The following is a 16,853-nucleotide window of genomic DNA, read 5'->3' on the forward strand; positions in this document are numbered from 1 at the left end:
TTTATAATCAAACTACATCAAACTTCAATTGACATATGACTCTTGTCGATAAGATTAATAAAATTTAAACATAAATGAAAAAAAAACAGCGCTGTTTGAAAACGGCCTTGAAAAGATAATGAATTAGTTTATTTGTGCAATATTTGTAACGGGGAAGGCATTACATAATGTATATGTAGGTTAATTTGAATTCTTGGTTTCTTGTTTTGTTACTTTCATATTCCTGTCAGATATGCAGTAAGATTAACGGATTATCGTCGTATTTGATGTGCAATGAGTATAAATAATTATACATTACAAAATCATATTTTAAAAGTCGTTATCTTTAGTATGTCTTGTTTTCTATTGTAAGCTTAAGATGTTCGTTAATAAATTTGGTGTTGTAACCAAAACAATATAACCATAAGCAACGGCATTGCAATATACAGTGTGTCTCATTGAAATAAAAAGTGACCTTAGCACATTCATTCGAAACAGACACTTTGTGTAAATTTCGATAAAAGAGAAGTACAAATCATGATGATATAGTTGAAAAATAGTAACAGTGTCCCCACCACAACCCGTTTAATAGGTTTGTGCTGATTTCACACTCAGATCAGAAACGACTTTCATAAACATCATCATAACCACCATGAGCACACTTGATAGTTGACTCGACCAAGAATCATTTCATTTACCTTATCTTATCCAAAACTCTCCAAATGGCGTAGCTTCAATTTCAAAGGGTGATAAAACATTTATAAGGGTTTACTTAAATGAATTTATAACTTGACGTGTGACCTATGATTTTGGCATTAGTTGTGCAGCTATATTCAGACAAGCAAAGGGCGTTATTTACAAGCTCCTAAACAGAACAATTTGAATATCTTTATTATTTCAATCTGAAACAAAATTCTTTTTATTTTGATATGTTTACTTGGACGGAACAACTATTCAATTACAATATAAAAGAGCAACAGCTACAAGGTAATTTGTTCTGATGTACTCTCAACTCAATTACTCGAAATAAAACCCCGAATTATTATGGCTCACAAAATCCATCTAACAACATTACAAAGATTTATGGTGACATTACTTGTAATCCTTTTCCTCATATTCAACTAACTAGAACTTGCATAAGAATTAAATATTTTTCTCTTACAAGACATTAGTTACAACTCTACAGGCTTCATGACTACATCATTATCATATATGTGTAGCCACTTTGATAAAAAAAACAAATTTCAACTAAAAATCAGTTGAATTACTGAATCATATCTTTACAAAATGGCGGTTGCAATCGTACTATCTTCAAAGGCAATTGATTGAATTCCGATATCTACAAACATGTGGCAATCTCTCAATCAAAATAGCAGCTAAAATCACACCGTAAAAATAGGTATAGTTCAAGTTAAAATGTCGGTCTGTAGATAAATACAACAAATAAAATCTGTTATAAGTTTTTCTTAAATAATTTGTGTATAATTACTGATTAAGATCACTTAAAAGCATTCTCATAGTTTAACAAACATTTCTCAGCAAAATTGACAATCAGCACAAATTATTCGATATACTTATACAGGAATAAATCATTTGTTTATAAATTATACATCAACTTGAATGTACGGTCAATTTCCAATTTACAGAAAAAATTAGTATTTTTTTCATCAAAAAAGAATATAATTTTGATATTGGTATGAAAAAGGATAACCGATAAAAGATTTGTGAGTAATGTTTTAAGCACGTACAACATATTATTTCTCAAATTTCGAAAAGGCTATCAACACTTTTATAAGTAGCAAAATGATAAACGTTTCATTATCACATGTCTTTTTATCATACTCTGCTGTAGACGATTTTCTCATACACTATTTGTTTCAACTAAAACATCAGTTGATTTGATCAGACAATTGGTTGTAACAGTTTTTAGTGGAGTCCGAGTTGCTCATTTGCTTTTGTTACTTTGTATGCATGATTTTAGTCACTTTATGTTCTTTTTTTGTGTATGTCGATTTTCCATGTCTGGTCTTTGTCCCTGGATTACATTCTTTTGATTACCGCTATAACCTTGGTTCTCATTATTACTCTTTAAAAGGCTTCTGCGATTCTTATATTATTATCCTACATAGTACATGATGTTTGTAACATCGTAACTTGAATATTGTTAGGTTGTTAGGAACATTTATGGACTGTAAGCTATTGAAAACGTTTATGTAGTTAGTGTATGTTTTTGTTTCTGTGTGTCGTCTGTCTCTTGTCCTTGTACTCTGTGTGTGTGTTAATATTTTTTATAATGCCAACTGATTTTTTATGAGGAATTACGGATATAAAAGCCTGAAGGACATCATGAGCCTTCAGCACTCGTAATGAAATAACATAAACCACATTTAGTCATTATCATAATTGTGATCATTTACCAAGTTTGTTAAAGATATGAAATTAATAGCAATTTGAAAGGATTATTCTAACGTGGCTTTCAAGAATAATATGAATTCTAACAGGATGCAATTCAAACAAGTTTGTTTTAAATTCTTGAATACAAACAATATAATATAACAACGCATACATCTGTACTGATGCTGCGAAAAAAAAACAATATTAATAATATGGTGTAGGCATATACATTGCCTATAGAGGCGACACCAAGCGATTCTACATTCTTGAACCCTCACTTTTCAAGGCTACATTTGTTTTCCAATGCGGGTTAGGTTCTTAACAGATAGTGGAACAGCAAAAAGAGACGCGTAAGTACGCTTGTCAGTGCATGCAACCGTTCCCTAACTTCGTCATCATGAACTCGTGGATCGTTATGGTGTATCCATCTGCATCATGAAAACTGATTTAGTCCTCGTCTGTCTACCCCCGACTTGACTTTTTATGAGCAACTCGGCGGGTGTTTCTAGAAACGCAGAGGACGCTTACCCTACCGGTGCACCTGGCCCATGCTCCCAGTTTTTGGTGGAGTCCGAGTTGCTCATTTGCTTTTGTTATTTTGTATGTATGATTTTAGTTACTTTATTTTCTTTGTTGTGTATATCTGTTTTCCATGTCTGGTCTTTGTCCCTGGATTACATTCTTTTGATTACCGCTATAACCTTGGTTCCCTTGATTACTCTTTTCCGTGAATATTTCAAGAAAAAAAGAAAAAATTAAAGGAATGCATTGAAAACGGCTGATATTTTTAATAATAAAAAATAATTCTAATATATTTTCTTTCACTGATCCAGATGAGTATAAATTCCTGATCGTTTTACTGTGGAACTTCTATTTTATGGTTGTTTCTGCTGACTACCGAACGTATTCCGTTTCGGCTTATAGCTATCACTGGCGACCATTTCAAGAAGGCTATATTCACGTACATTCACGTTGCTGTTGAGCTCACTTTATGCTTGCTATAAAAACTGACTGATCCATGTCCATCGTCGTTTATGACGTAAGCCAAAGTAAATCGCAATTTAACAAGATTTTGTCAAAGACCAGACATGGAAAACTGACATACACAACAAAGAACATGAAGTAACTAAAATCATAAATACAAAGGAACAAAAAGCAAATGAGCAGTGTAAAATTACATATTAGATGTCAAGCAAAATACAAATTTATAGTAGAAATTGCTATTTAAACAAGTTTTAAACCTTTCCAAGGCCTATGCATATGTTTTGCTATGATGTATGTGTTCAGACATTTGGTTATAACCAAGGGACAGTTTGCTCTTACACCATGGATCAGAAGAACTAGAACTAAACTTTGACAGACAAATAATGGTAATTCAATGAATAACATTGCAATGTTATTTGCCCATGCTTGCTGTCAGGTATCCCGTAGCCAGATAATAAGACCAATTGATATAAAAAATAGACACATCATTTGTATCATAGATTCAATCCTTGCCATATTGAAAAAAATACCGATACACAATCGTGTATAGGACAAGGTTGAAATATATTTATTTAATTTCTTAAAAATGATAAACCTTTATTTTATTTGTATGCCCATCAATACTAAGAAAATGATACTAATATGGACTTTGTTATGCTATTATGCTATTAAGATATCAAAACATTTAATTAGATGAAATACTGAATTCATAGATTACAATTAGCCAAATAGTCAATTATAAGCGGTCGAGTATTCAGCTTTCAATAATTTGCTTCCGTGCTATGACAGGAGTAAAACGTCAAAACTTAACTCAATCATTTACAATAGACGATATAACGATGTCATTACTAGTTTTGTGGCTTAAAAAATGAAGCTTAGCAGAGTCGCAAACCTAGTTATCTGTAATCCTGCACGTACTAAAAGTATTCATTTTCATAAATCAAATTATACGACTTTATGTATAAAATGGTATGGACGTAACAATTTTCTCATTAACATCAAACGTTTTAAAAAATGTTTGCAACACGCAAATGCTATATGAACATTAATGGACACTTCAGCACTTTGTTATCATTTGATAGCATGTATTGGTAAGGTTGATTTCATAAAGAGGAGTCGTAGAGAGATGGTACATTAATAATCAACTATTGTTTTTTTATAATGCAGAAAAAAAGCGACATATAGGATAAAATACGTTAACTCATTGTCGTTTCTATATTACCGAATAGAGGGTAAGTTTCCCGGATGCCAAGCTTCGCGATTTGCTCTATGACAAAGGGAATTAAATCTTAGTGGCCTTTTTTATTGGTTTCCAAAAATACGGTTTACACGAGGAGAAATTTGAAAGAAAAAGGTAAGAACATTCACAGGAAGCACAGTGACAATTTTGAATATGTATGAATATAAACTATATGTCCCTTTCTCCTTTCTTGGATAGCTTTGATCTATGTCATCATTGAGATAACTGATAAATGCCCTGATATTGACGGTTTTTTATTTTCGCGATTCCCCAAACCTTGCAAAAATATCAAAAATTAGTACCTCGTTAGAATTTCCAGTTATACGGGATTCATCATAAAAATTTTAAAAACGTTTCACATTATCAGTATACAAGTGTGATTAACCATTTGATGAGAATTTGTCACTACAAGCAAGTAAAAAGTGGGTTGACAAACTTTTGTAGTTACTGGCATTTTCAACTTAGAAATACAACTGCAATCATATACATGTATATCTATTACAAAACAAAAATATTATAAAATTCGGATGATAATGATACTTTATTCATATTACACCTTTATAATCAGATAAAGAATAAACTCATATAATTTTTCATTTCGTAACATCAATTTACCGTAACCTTCCTCTCTTGAGTATAATATTGTTTTATACAACCCGTTAGTTCTTGAGGAGCAGCTTTCCAACATAACCCATAAATTGTCTGAGCATGCTTAACTTATTTCAGATAATCTCTTGAAATAAGGTTAGACTAAGCCAAGATTTGCACGTAAGCCATAAGCTCTTCATAAAGTTCTAGTGTACTGCTGTAACCATAAGCTACTAATATTCCGATGGCGGCTGGCTCAAATCTTTTGTTTAATGTTCTTCTTTAATGGGCTCTATGACAAGATGTGACTGGAACATGAATCAGTTTAGAAGTTTGTTCTGCCAAGTCTGAGACTTTGATTTCATTCGATTTAAAATTTCCTAGGATTCCCATCAATAATAGAGGTAATAATGAATACTTCATGTACCTTATATAATTTCGTGTAAACAAAATAATAAAAAGTGAAAGATAAAATAAACCGGATTATTAAGTTGGTTAATGACTTTTCCTGTATAGCTTAATTCTCTCATTGTATTAGTAGTGAAGTAAGAGTTTTCCATAAGACTACTTTTTTAACACCGGCTAACTAAAGGGGTTCCGTATTTACTGTTTTTGATTGGAACTTGATAAAACTATTTTGACATTTAGCAGTTTGATTTTAGACAAGATTGATAATACATGTCTTTAAAAATAAATTGATAAAACAATTACATGTATAAAATACAATGAGACATCAAACAAACGACAATGGACTTTTACAGGTTTAAATTGGAAAACAAACGAATGACAAATGGTACGCATTAAATGAAGGCATCAAGGCATTCAGTGCGAATGAATCTTTACAAAATGGAGAAATCAAAGTAACCACGATTTGAACAGTAATCACGAAAACGAATAGACAAGGAACATAAACTCACACATAACGAAGAACATGAAATAACAAAATTAACGAGTACAAAGAAACAAAAGTAAATGACAAACTTTTACTTCATTAACAACTAGGAGCATGAAGCAGGTGCACCGGTAGGGTTAGCGTCTTCTGCTTTTCTAGAAACATCCGCCGATTTATTCATAAAATGTAACGTCCGGCTTCCTTTAGTCAATTAGTCCAGAATGATAAAATGTGCATTGGAAACTCTAAAAATACCTTTCAGGAACAATTACATGCTGATAAATTAACTGAAGGTTCGCAATAAAGAAGTGATTCTTAAAGTAATATCTAATTACATAAATTGTATTGGGTGCCTTCGATTGCTTTGTACTTGCTCGCGTGGTTTTCAAATCATATAACATATAAAGACACTTAAGTCCAGCAGATAAAAACTGATCATTACTATCGCGTACATAATTGAATGTTGTCTTGATATAATCAATCGCTTTGTTCTATTCGGTGGTAATTGTGATGTTACCATTGTCTTGTTAATGCATTTGTTATTGTTTTGGGTGACACAAAAAGCACAAAAATATTTTTATATCAAACTTCATTAATTGTGCAAATATTTACGGCAATTCACAATTCTCTGTTAGTATCAAACTAGTCAGGGCTACAGATTTTAATTTGATTTTTAGTAAGGAATGATTCCATTTTGGAAAGGTGTATCTAATATAAACATTTTTATTTGACCAAGACTTGTAAGGAACTATTGCTTCACATGAGAAAACATGACAAATAGGTCTATAAACACTTGCTACAAACTCTCTCATACAGTTTAGAAAGTAATGAAAATACTTTATTGATTCCATGCAGCTTTGGTATAAGTGTAGTCAGAATGGATTGGAGATTTATGACAGATTTAAACCATGCTTGGTCGAGCCTGTCAGAGCTTACTTAAAGGTGTGTTTACACATGTTGAAGAGCATTTGGTTAAAGAATTTACTATTTCGTATTTAAGTTATACGCTGATGCATTTGTTAAATTAATATATTCGAAAAGATCGCATCAAAACGTTTTATCAACTAAAGATGTGCGGTCTAATATGTATTTAACATCTTTTCTAATTTCTATTTAAGGGAATCCTTATACGGTATGAGACAATGATGTGATCAACGAAAATCGGCAACCGAAGATTATTGTGATAACTTAAGTATTCAAATAACAGAAATGCAAAGCACATTTCGACGTTCAGACAATCTGGTAAAGACAAAGAAGAGGTATTTTACAAGATCAACAGAGGATTCATTCAATCATTTGAATCCATAAAAATAGTAAACTGTTCTTTCATATTTTTCATGGGATTAAATGAAAATCTGCTGAAGACCAAATTGTTAATTGCTTGAAACTGTCATTTTTTTAATGTTCCGGTATTGTTTATTTTACATAGATATAGGACAATAAACTGATGTGAATAATATTTTAACATGGTAATAAATGAATATATTTTGAGATTTTAATCAAGAAACTATTTCAGTTTCACCAGAAAAGATAATATTGAACTCGTTTCTTGATCATCAATCTAAAATAGTCAATACCGATATTTTGAAAGTCATCTTATTACGTAATAAACTTCAAATAGTACGAAGTGTTTTAGATTGAAGTCAGAAATATCAAATTAAAGACAAATATCTGAAAACTGTTCACAATGATCTGCTCTCTACATACTGTTAATAGCATTGTAAATCATAAGTATTGATAATTCATATATTGGTATGTAACTAGTATACACTTTTTCCATTTATAGCTATCCCAAGCATGATAAAAGGGAAGGCAAAAACAAAATTTTCATGTCTTACTTGTATCATAATTGATTATATTTGCCAAAAATGATATGCATGACAATTGAATTTAAAATAAATCTCACTAAAATATATTTTCCGTTCTCTTTTCAGAAGTTATTCAAACAAAAGGAAAGTAAATCCATAACTGAATGTCTGTGAAACTTACAAGTTTATACTAATGACATTTTCACTACATTTCAACAACGCAGAAAATCGCATAATTATTGAGATTAACAAAAATGCAAGTTTAAAGCAAAGTTAATTTAGCATATTATATAATCAATTTGTCGTCGTGATGGATATGCTTATGATTTAATTAAAGGTGTCATGGTAATTCTGTATGGTTGCTCCCACTGGTATCCGGGAAATAATTGCGTTGTCTCCGTTCTCACAAGTCATACCAAGAAAAGTAAAAGAATTATGTGGTATGTCAAAAAAATCGGTATTACGGATTTCAACAACGCTAAATTAACATAAATACAAAACTTCAGATTAATATGTTAAGCTCTTATGATCAAATGTCTCAATGATCGTTCAAATAAATGGTTCGTTCAGAGGACTTTTGATAAGGAAGGAAGTTTACTATGCCATAGTTGCGAGGGTTTGAGATAATAGTGAAGCCCGACATTTTATGTTTGCAAATCAGTCAACTCCAAAGCTACCATTTGACGTTTGACACCTTTTCACCCGCTGGGCTCGAACCCACATTTGCATTAGACCTCGTAAATAACAGATCATAATAGTCTTACCAATAGGCCACTACATCCGTCAAAAGTAAGACACACTGTTCCTAGCTGATTAAATATTTAAAGAACTATAAGGTAATTATGGTAAAACAGATGAATTACATTGAAAAACGTGATTTCATGAAAATGTTGTTCAAGGGTTTTACTGTGTTCTGAATTAAGTAATTCAAAGAACAATGAAACATCCAATTTATTTATTTCAGATTATGTTTCAGTGATGTATAAATCACATGCATGTAAAAAAACAAAAATAGGATTTCAAGTTGATCTAATTTCAGTCTAAATTATTAAAAAAAACTGTGCTGGAGGGTTTGAAATGCTTAACTATTTCAATACCTTATTATAGATTTTTAAATTGTCTTGCAGGTAATGACAAGTTTCAGATTTGTATTACTGACATTTCTATTAAGTATCTGGAATGTGCAATTATATTCGTGTAAAAATGTTTTAACTCAATGCATTTCTTCTTGTTTAGATTTTATGACTTCTTATCTCATTCACCAGCATCGGCGCGTGTTTTTGTTTATTCAACCCGATCATGGAGGCAGATAGCTTTCTCTAAACCTTATCTTTATGCCAAGGCATTGCTAAACACAAACACTCATTAAAATATCCATTAAAACAAATCATCAAAGTTATTGATTTAAACTCAATACATATAAATCTCAGTCAATATGCCAATTCTAAAAACGAGTGCGTATTGAATTTTATACATATAAATTGTTTATTTAAAAAAAAATTAACTTACATGTGAAGGCCCACATAGAATGGTCACTATTGTCAACAGCCATTACGACAATCCGTTTTCCGGAATCTATCTGGTCTACCTCAGCCATCACTATAAAAAATATTCCAATCTACAAGAAACTTTCTCTCAAATAAGAAGTGTTCTATACTCCAGTAACAAGTACGTCCGTTTTGAATTGTTCATTCAATCTACATCTGATTTTCTGAACAAAAGTGTGCTGATATCGCTAATTATTCAAATCAATAGCTATTAATTTCATAACCTGCCCTGGTAGGTGTATAATTGAAACAACAATTCTGACAGACGATTCCAATCTCTCCGGAGGCATCTATACTGATCGATACGACACGAGAGGTTCCAATAAGCTACTTCTGCAAAGAGCATCTTCGCCTCAGAATTATCTCCATCTCACATATTGGTACACTACAAACGACAAAATTAATGGAGCATTCGTGTAAATCTGGTTAATCATTTAATCATACGAATCTAGGCATTAGTCAAAAGGAATAGTCTATATATTAAGCACAAACGTGCAGCATGAAATGTACAAAAATTAAAATAAAATCATTGCTAGTCTAAAAAGTAAAACATGCATGAAAGTAACTATATTTACTACATTTATTTTTTCAGACATCATTTGGAATAAAGGTGTAGTTGAACATATGAATATTAAAAAAAAACGATTTTCGTTAATCAGATTTATAATTTTGCTTTGCATTTACAGAAAGTTCAAATTAAGAGCAGAGATTGTTATTCAAAAAAATGTTCGATTGCTTGTTTTAAACATCATTTTCTGCTGCAGCAAAAAAGCATTGTAGATACTTGTCCATTGTAAAACATGTTTTGTTTAAACGTAAGAACATAATTTCAACAAGTGATGAAGTAAACTTCAGGGAAAAATGTGCTCTGCCCTTGATTTATTAATGATAACCTGTTGAATGTCCTTAGGTAGTTAACTGGATAATCTGAGATTTAAAAAATAAAACAATGATAAAAAGAGTGTAAAGCTCCTTGTGAATTGTCCAGTTAACGATTTAAGATATTTTATCGGGTAATATTTATTCAATAGTAGAAATATCAAGTCCATTCCTTGAATTAAATATACTACATGTAGTTGTAATTCAGAAGTACGAGGTTCTGATTTGTTTGCCTGACACGTGCTACGTCTATACTTTCTCCTAGTTATTGACGCTCAGTTCGCCATTTGATAATTCCAGATCACTTTTTGCAACTCATTTTGAAAAAAACAAAACGCTTGAAATTCCCTCTGCTCAATATATCTAACAGGTTTGTATTTCCTCTGAGTACAAATCATTAAAAAGTTAATATCTTTATCGAGAATATTGAGAAAATGTGTGGTATCTATAAACGTTTACTTTTTTAACAGCAAACAAGGCACGTGTCTATAAGCATTTTTTAGGTAATGACATTGTTGTTCTTAATATTATGACATAATTAGATATTCATAAGTAATTGTTTTTGAATGAAACATATCATTTTTATAGTTTTTGTACTCGTAAATACAACCAAGCCAAAAATTAAATACTATTTAGAAATTAAGTGAAATGACCATTCTCTTATTGAATTCCATTTTGGAAAACCTTGGGTTACCCGTTCTTCTGAAAGAGTAATCAAGGGAGCCAAGATTCTATCGGATATCAGAAGAATGTAATCCGGGGACACAGACCAGACATGGAAAAACAGACAAACACAACAAAGAACATAAAATATCAAAATAGTACAAAAATGTACCGGTACAAAGTAACAAACGCAAATGAACAACTCGGACTCCACTAAAGACTAGGAGCCTGGACCAGGTGCACCAGTAGGGTAAGAGTCCTTTGCTTTTTTTTAGAAACAACCGCCGAGTTGCTCATAAAAAGTCAAGTCCAGGGTAGTCTTGAAAGAGGAAATGATAACTATGACACGTTGAACAAATCAGTTCTCATGGTGCATATAGATACACCGTAACGATCCACGAGTTCACGATGACGACCATAAAACTTCTGTAATTTCAATCTAACAACATAATCCTCTTTCAGAAGCCTAGTTGTAAGATGTCTAGCGCGATATTAAATGTCTACGTATAGTTACGGCAAGCTCTGTCATAACGTATGAATTGTGATATGAAAACCCCATACGCATGTGCTAAAGGGTGCCACAGATGAAACGAAGGTTGACAATACGGAATGAAAAATCATCACGTGTGTGGTATAGTTTTGTCAATAATTTTCCTTTATTATCGATCTCTAAGTGTAGGTCAAGATATGCGCTGACTTCACAGTGTCTGTAATATCCTTTATCACAAGTTGTTTGGGGTAGATCCGATGTATTAAATCTCCAAAACTAGGATTGTTGAACGATAATACGTCATCTATACAGCAAAAACTGAGATTAAAGGATCCAATTAAACGATGTTCCTTCTTTCGGATCAGATCAACTATAAAGTCAGCCTCATAAGATTGAAGGAATAGGTCAGCAAGTAGAGGAGTACAATTTGTTCCTATTGGAATGCCGACCATTTGTTGAAAAACGCGTCCACTACACTGGACAAATATGTTGTCAATCGAAAATTTCAGCATTTTTAAAACATCTTCATCGGTATATTTTGAAGATGATTTGGAATTATTTTTCACGAAGTATGAGGAATCTCCACCAAGAACTACATATTTGTTTCCATGTGTACCGTTTTTTTAGTAACAACGGTGTATTTTTTTAGTCGGGATTTTAACTGAGTATAGGGATTATAAAATATATTATAAGTATAAAGAGTTGAAAAATCATAGGTTTTAAGGCCCCTATTCTGATAATAATCTTGAATTGGCGTTTTCAAGATCTTTCGAGTTTTTCAGGATCCACATTGAATTAATACCACTACGGGAGTATCAAGTGTCGTGGTAGGACTGGTGACCCTCTTTGACAGATGTGAGTATAGATGTTAGAAGTTTTGAAAGAGGTTTGGTAGTATATTTTGCAGATCCTGCAATGTAGCATTGTATGTCTCAATTCTTGTGGATTTTAGGAATCCAGTACATAGACGGTAGATCATAATCATCAAACTTGGTGGAGAGACCAAAAAAAGGATAGCACAGGTTTATTGTTTTCCACTATCTCTTATTTGGAGAGTGTAGTGGCAGTATAGGTCTTATTACTGCTATTGTTTTCTGTGTCTACCTCTGATAATAAATATTGGATTAATACGTTCTGCAGACAAAAAATGTTGTTTTGGGCTTTGTTTCTGGTACGACATATTTGTCATGTATAGTAAACAATGTTTTTGCTTCATAGGGTCTTTGAAAACTGATGTAGCATTGACATTCATTGAATTCCTTAAAACTTTCATATGTTTCAAAATTAAAGACCTCACATCCTTTACCTACGTCTTCTTGTTCTTGGTTTATCTGCGTTCTTGCGTTGTCCTCCACGGCATCCATAAGAACTTTGAAGTTATTATTCAAAGCGTGGTTCACGGTACTTGAAACATTCAGAAAGGACCTTACGGAGAGATTCGTTTTCTGTGATGTTTAAGTCTCTCGTAAATATCCATTGCCGTGAATTCGTCTGATTGCAAATTGATTTCAACCGTTTCCTAGCCACTGCGCCAAACAAAATTAGATGTCTTGCATATCTTATAGGAATGTTTTTTTTTAAATTCTGGCCTGTTTATTGAAAGCCGAATTATATGAAGTGCTCTACTGAAAGCAACACTCATTTATTTTTAACAATTTGTGTGTCCGTCAGCTAACAATGACTTCACGGACTGACACAGACTCAGTGTAATTTTCATTTAAGTGCTCATTAGGCTGATACAAGCGCCGTTTGCTTCAGGTGAAAAAAATATATCGATCTTATCTAAAATATTATTATTTTAAATGCGTGTATACGATAAAGTCTGCTTAGTTACGACAAGCTCTGACATAACTTATGAGTTGTGATATGAAAACTCTATATGCTGGCGCTGAAAGGATGTTGCCACAGATGAAAAGCAATGTTAAGTCACGTTTATTTACTCCGAATAACTTTTAATCAATAAAATATGATTGACGTGTTTGACATGTCTTTGTTACACAGAAGGCATTCTGGGTGGAACCACTTATACCTTTATACTAAATTTCCTTTCATAACCTTGAGATATAAAACACAATAAACGAACCTGTTTCATGTTTGACATACTTTCATTTATAAATGAAAAAGAGAAAAAAATGTTTAAAAGAATAAATAAAAGTAAATGAGCAATTCGGACTGCACTGAAAAACAGGAAGCATTGACTAGGTGAACCGGTAGTGAATCGTCTTTTGCTCTTCTAGAAATAGAGTTAAAATCTACAAATGATATCACTTCCCATAATGTATTGTGATTTTTCCTTTCATCTATTGTAATATATATCTGCTTCTTGCAGACTGAGAATAGCAAAGTGTACTTGCACAGCGTTTTTTTTCTGTCTCCGTGGGAATCAGGCAGTGGGTGAAACATGGTATGATAAAAAAAAACACACCATTTTGAAAGTTTAATTTGAATATTTACACTTTTAGTATTGAGGGTAAAATAATTTTCTATATAAGTTTGAAAAATTGGGGAATAATTCTATTGAAATGCACTGAACATGAATATATAAGGGCGGATATCGCCGTGAAAAACCTTATTTTTCTAACATTCTGACTAAATCCAGTGATGCAGATATCACATAATGGTATTTTCAAATAGAGAAAGCATCCTTGAGTGAAATTATTCTGTCAGATCGGTGGGTTTTTCTGATTTTCCCCATACGCCTGATTCTTACAAAAACTTACTCTTAAGTAACAGCCTAAGAAAACACTAAACAAAAACATGGAAAAATATGGCTATATCGAAATGTTCAACGATTTTTATTCCAGACTGAAGATTTCAGATGTAGTCAATGAAATGACATTGAAATAAAACTTTTGATGACTTTGAAACAATTTTCATGGAGAAAAAGAACTCACATCTGTCGTAAATGAATTAGATATTTTCAAGGCGAGACCATATGACGAGTAAATCTAACACTTTACCTTATCATTTAATGTATTGACGTACCGAGAGTCCGGGAACAGCCATTCTACTTGAACTAATGAAAAACTACAAGTATGACTTATCTAGTTGATAAATCTTAAGCAAAAGACGACAATGTCGACAAATGTTTAATTTGTTTTCGAACAGATAATTCAGAAACCCTGCAATTTTCCGATTACAAACTTTGACGTTAAATTATGATAGATCGCATATTGATAGAAAAGTATGTTGAAATAATATTTTTGGCTTTGTTTTTATTAACATATTATGTAGTTGTCTTCAGCACACTTTATATAATGCTGATTGATTTCAAAATAACAGAAGGAATCCTTATTTAAAGCCGTTAGATACATAATGCTTCGGGTTTTATAACCAGTGTAAAGCATTCTATAATCAATGATGTTAGATATGTCAGATATGTAGTAGGAATTCGAAAGTAAGTACGAACGAATAAATGTTAATATGAGACAGTTTTTTTTTATGTTTGACTTTGCAACTTTCATTGGTAGTCTGTGTTTTTGTTGTTTGTTTTGTTTGTATTTTGTTGTATAGCGATTGTGTGATAGTAATTAACAAAACCAATAACATGTCTTGGCCTGCGACAACATCATATATTTGTCAGCATATACATACATTGATTCAATATATATTTAAACAATAAGCATGTGAAATGGAAACAAATGGCTGAGTTTGATAGGAAACAATCCTTATCAAATATGTGCACTAGAAGATACAAGTTATAAATATGTGGAAGACTATATTAATTTAATAGTTTTGCAGTTACATATAATACAAAGTAGATTCAGTCATGAACATGAAACGACAAATAATGTTTTTTAGAAAATTGATTTATTTCTCTACAAAAAATGTGTATATCTTAAAGTTGCATATAAACACTAAGAAGTTTAAATAGTATTGGATAAGTAAAAAGTAAGTACCGTTCACAACATTAACTGGAAAACAGCGTCTTGGTTTAACATGCATAAAGAGTAATCAAGGGAACCAAGATTCTAGTGGAAATTAAAAGAATTTAATCCAAAGACCAGAGATAGAAAACAGACAAAGACAACAAAGAACGTAAAATAACCAAAATAATACATAAAAAATAACAAAGGTGAATGGGCAACTCGGACTCAACTGAGAGCATGGACCAGGTGCACCGGTGGTCGGTAGGGTAAGCGTCCTCAGCCTTTCTAGAAACACGCACCGATTTGCTCATAAAAAGTCAAGTACAGGGTAGACGAAAGAGGAAAGGAATACCATGACACGTTGAAATCAGATTTAATGGTGCAAATGGATCCACTGTAAATAATGAATAGCTACACATCTTCAATGTGTATATTAACGTATGCAAAGTACTTTTGATTACACAAAATAGGCAATGACGAACGAGAGGTCGGACGATGACGAGCGGCTAGTAGACCTGCTTTCATTGTTAGGTACAGATTACACACAGTAGGTAATGACGAACGAGAGGTCGAACGGTGTCGAGCGGCTACTAGACCTGCTTTCCAGGGGCGTAGCTAGTCCTGTTTTAGTTGTACGCAAAATTACGGCGAGTGGTCTTGGGGGGAGGTCGCTCAAGGCCCCCAGTAAGTCCGGCAAGGCAAAGCCCTGAGGGAAACTCCTGAATTTTAACGCTTTTGGAACCAGTTTTTCAGAGCCTATACTACGTTCATGGTATGCATATGTGATAAATAACCTTTATTTCATCTTTAAAATGTGTGTTTTTATTTTTGTTACTTTTTCCGAAAGTACGCAACTGCGTATTTGCGTATAGGCAGCTACGCCCCTGCTTTCACTATTGGTTACGCAAATAAAAAACAGAAGATAACTAGAAATGCATTTGTCAGGTTACTGTCCTTTACACAATTATACAATCGATAGCTATCTTTATGTTCATATTACACCAATCCTATTTTTAAACTACATTGATGCTGCACATAAAGTTAAATCAGGTTTAAAAGAAAATCTTCCCTTTACATTCTTTAAAGATGATAAAAAAAAATAGACACACCAGAGACCTAAGTACTTCCTTATATTAAGACAAATTGACAAAGGATACAACATTATATGGTAATCAGTAGGTAATCAATAAGTTTCCTTCAGCACCTGCGTATTGAGATTTCATATCACAATTCATACGTTATGCCTGTCGAAACTTTGCGGGCTTTTAGTCGTGCTAGATTTCTTACAATTATGCTTCGGAAAAGGGTTATGTTGCTATAAGATCATTATGGTGTATAACTGTTCTATGACCCAGAACCAATTTGTTCACCGTGTCATAGTTTCCGTTCCTCTTTCGTCTACTCCGAACGTGACATTTTAGCAACTCAGCAGGGGCTTCTATAGGAGCATAGGAGGCTTACCCTACCGGTGTACCTGGTCCATGATCCCAGTTTTTAGGAGTCCTGGTTGCTCATTTATA

The 16,853-nt window shown here is 32.5% G+C and overlaps 1 protein-coding gene across 1 annotated transcript in view; it reads right to left on the minus strand.

Annotated features, from left to right (window-relative positions):
• Window positions 1-9,693, minus strand: part of LOC148627501 (uncharacterized) — a 65,545-nt gene extending 55,852 nt beyond the window's left edge. The window contains exon 1 of the mRNA XM_088574068.1: window positions 9,395-9,693. Coding sequence (XP_088430194.1) covers window positions 9,395-9,482 — 88 coding nt within the window. The 5' untranslated portion in view covers window positions 9,483-9,693. The remainder of the gene's footprint in view (window positions 1-9,394) is intronic.
• Window positions 9,694-16,853: the final 7,160 nt, after the last annotated feature.

This window comes from Perna viridis, chromosome 1 (genome assembly GCF_037379345.1).
Source record: "Perna viridis isolate PV_CMFRI_1.1 ecotype Kerala chromosome 1, ASM3737934v1, whole genome shotgun sequence".
NCBI classification, from domain to species: Eukaryota; Metazoa; Mollusca; class Bivalvia; order Mytilida; family Mytilidae; genus Perna; species Perna viridis.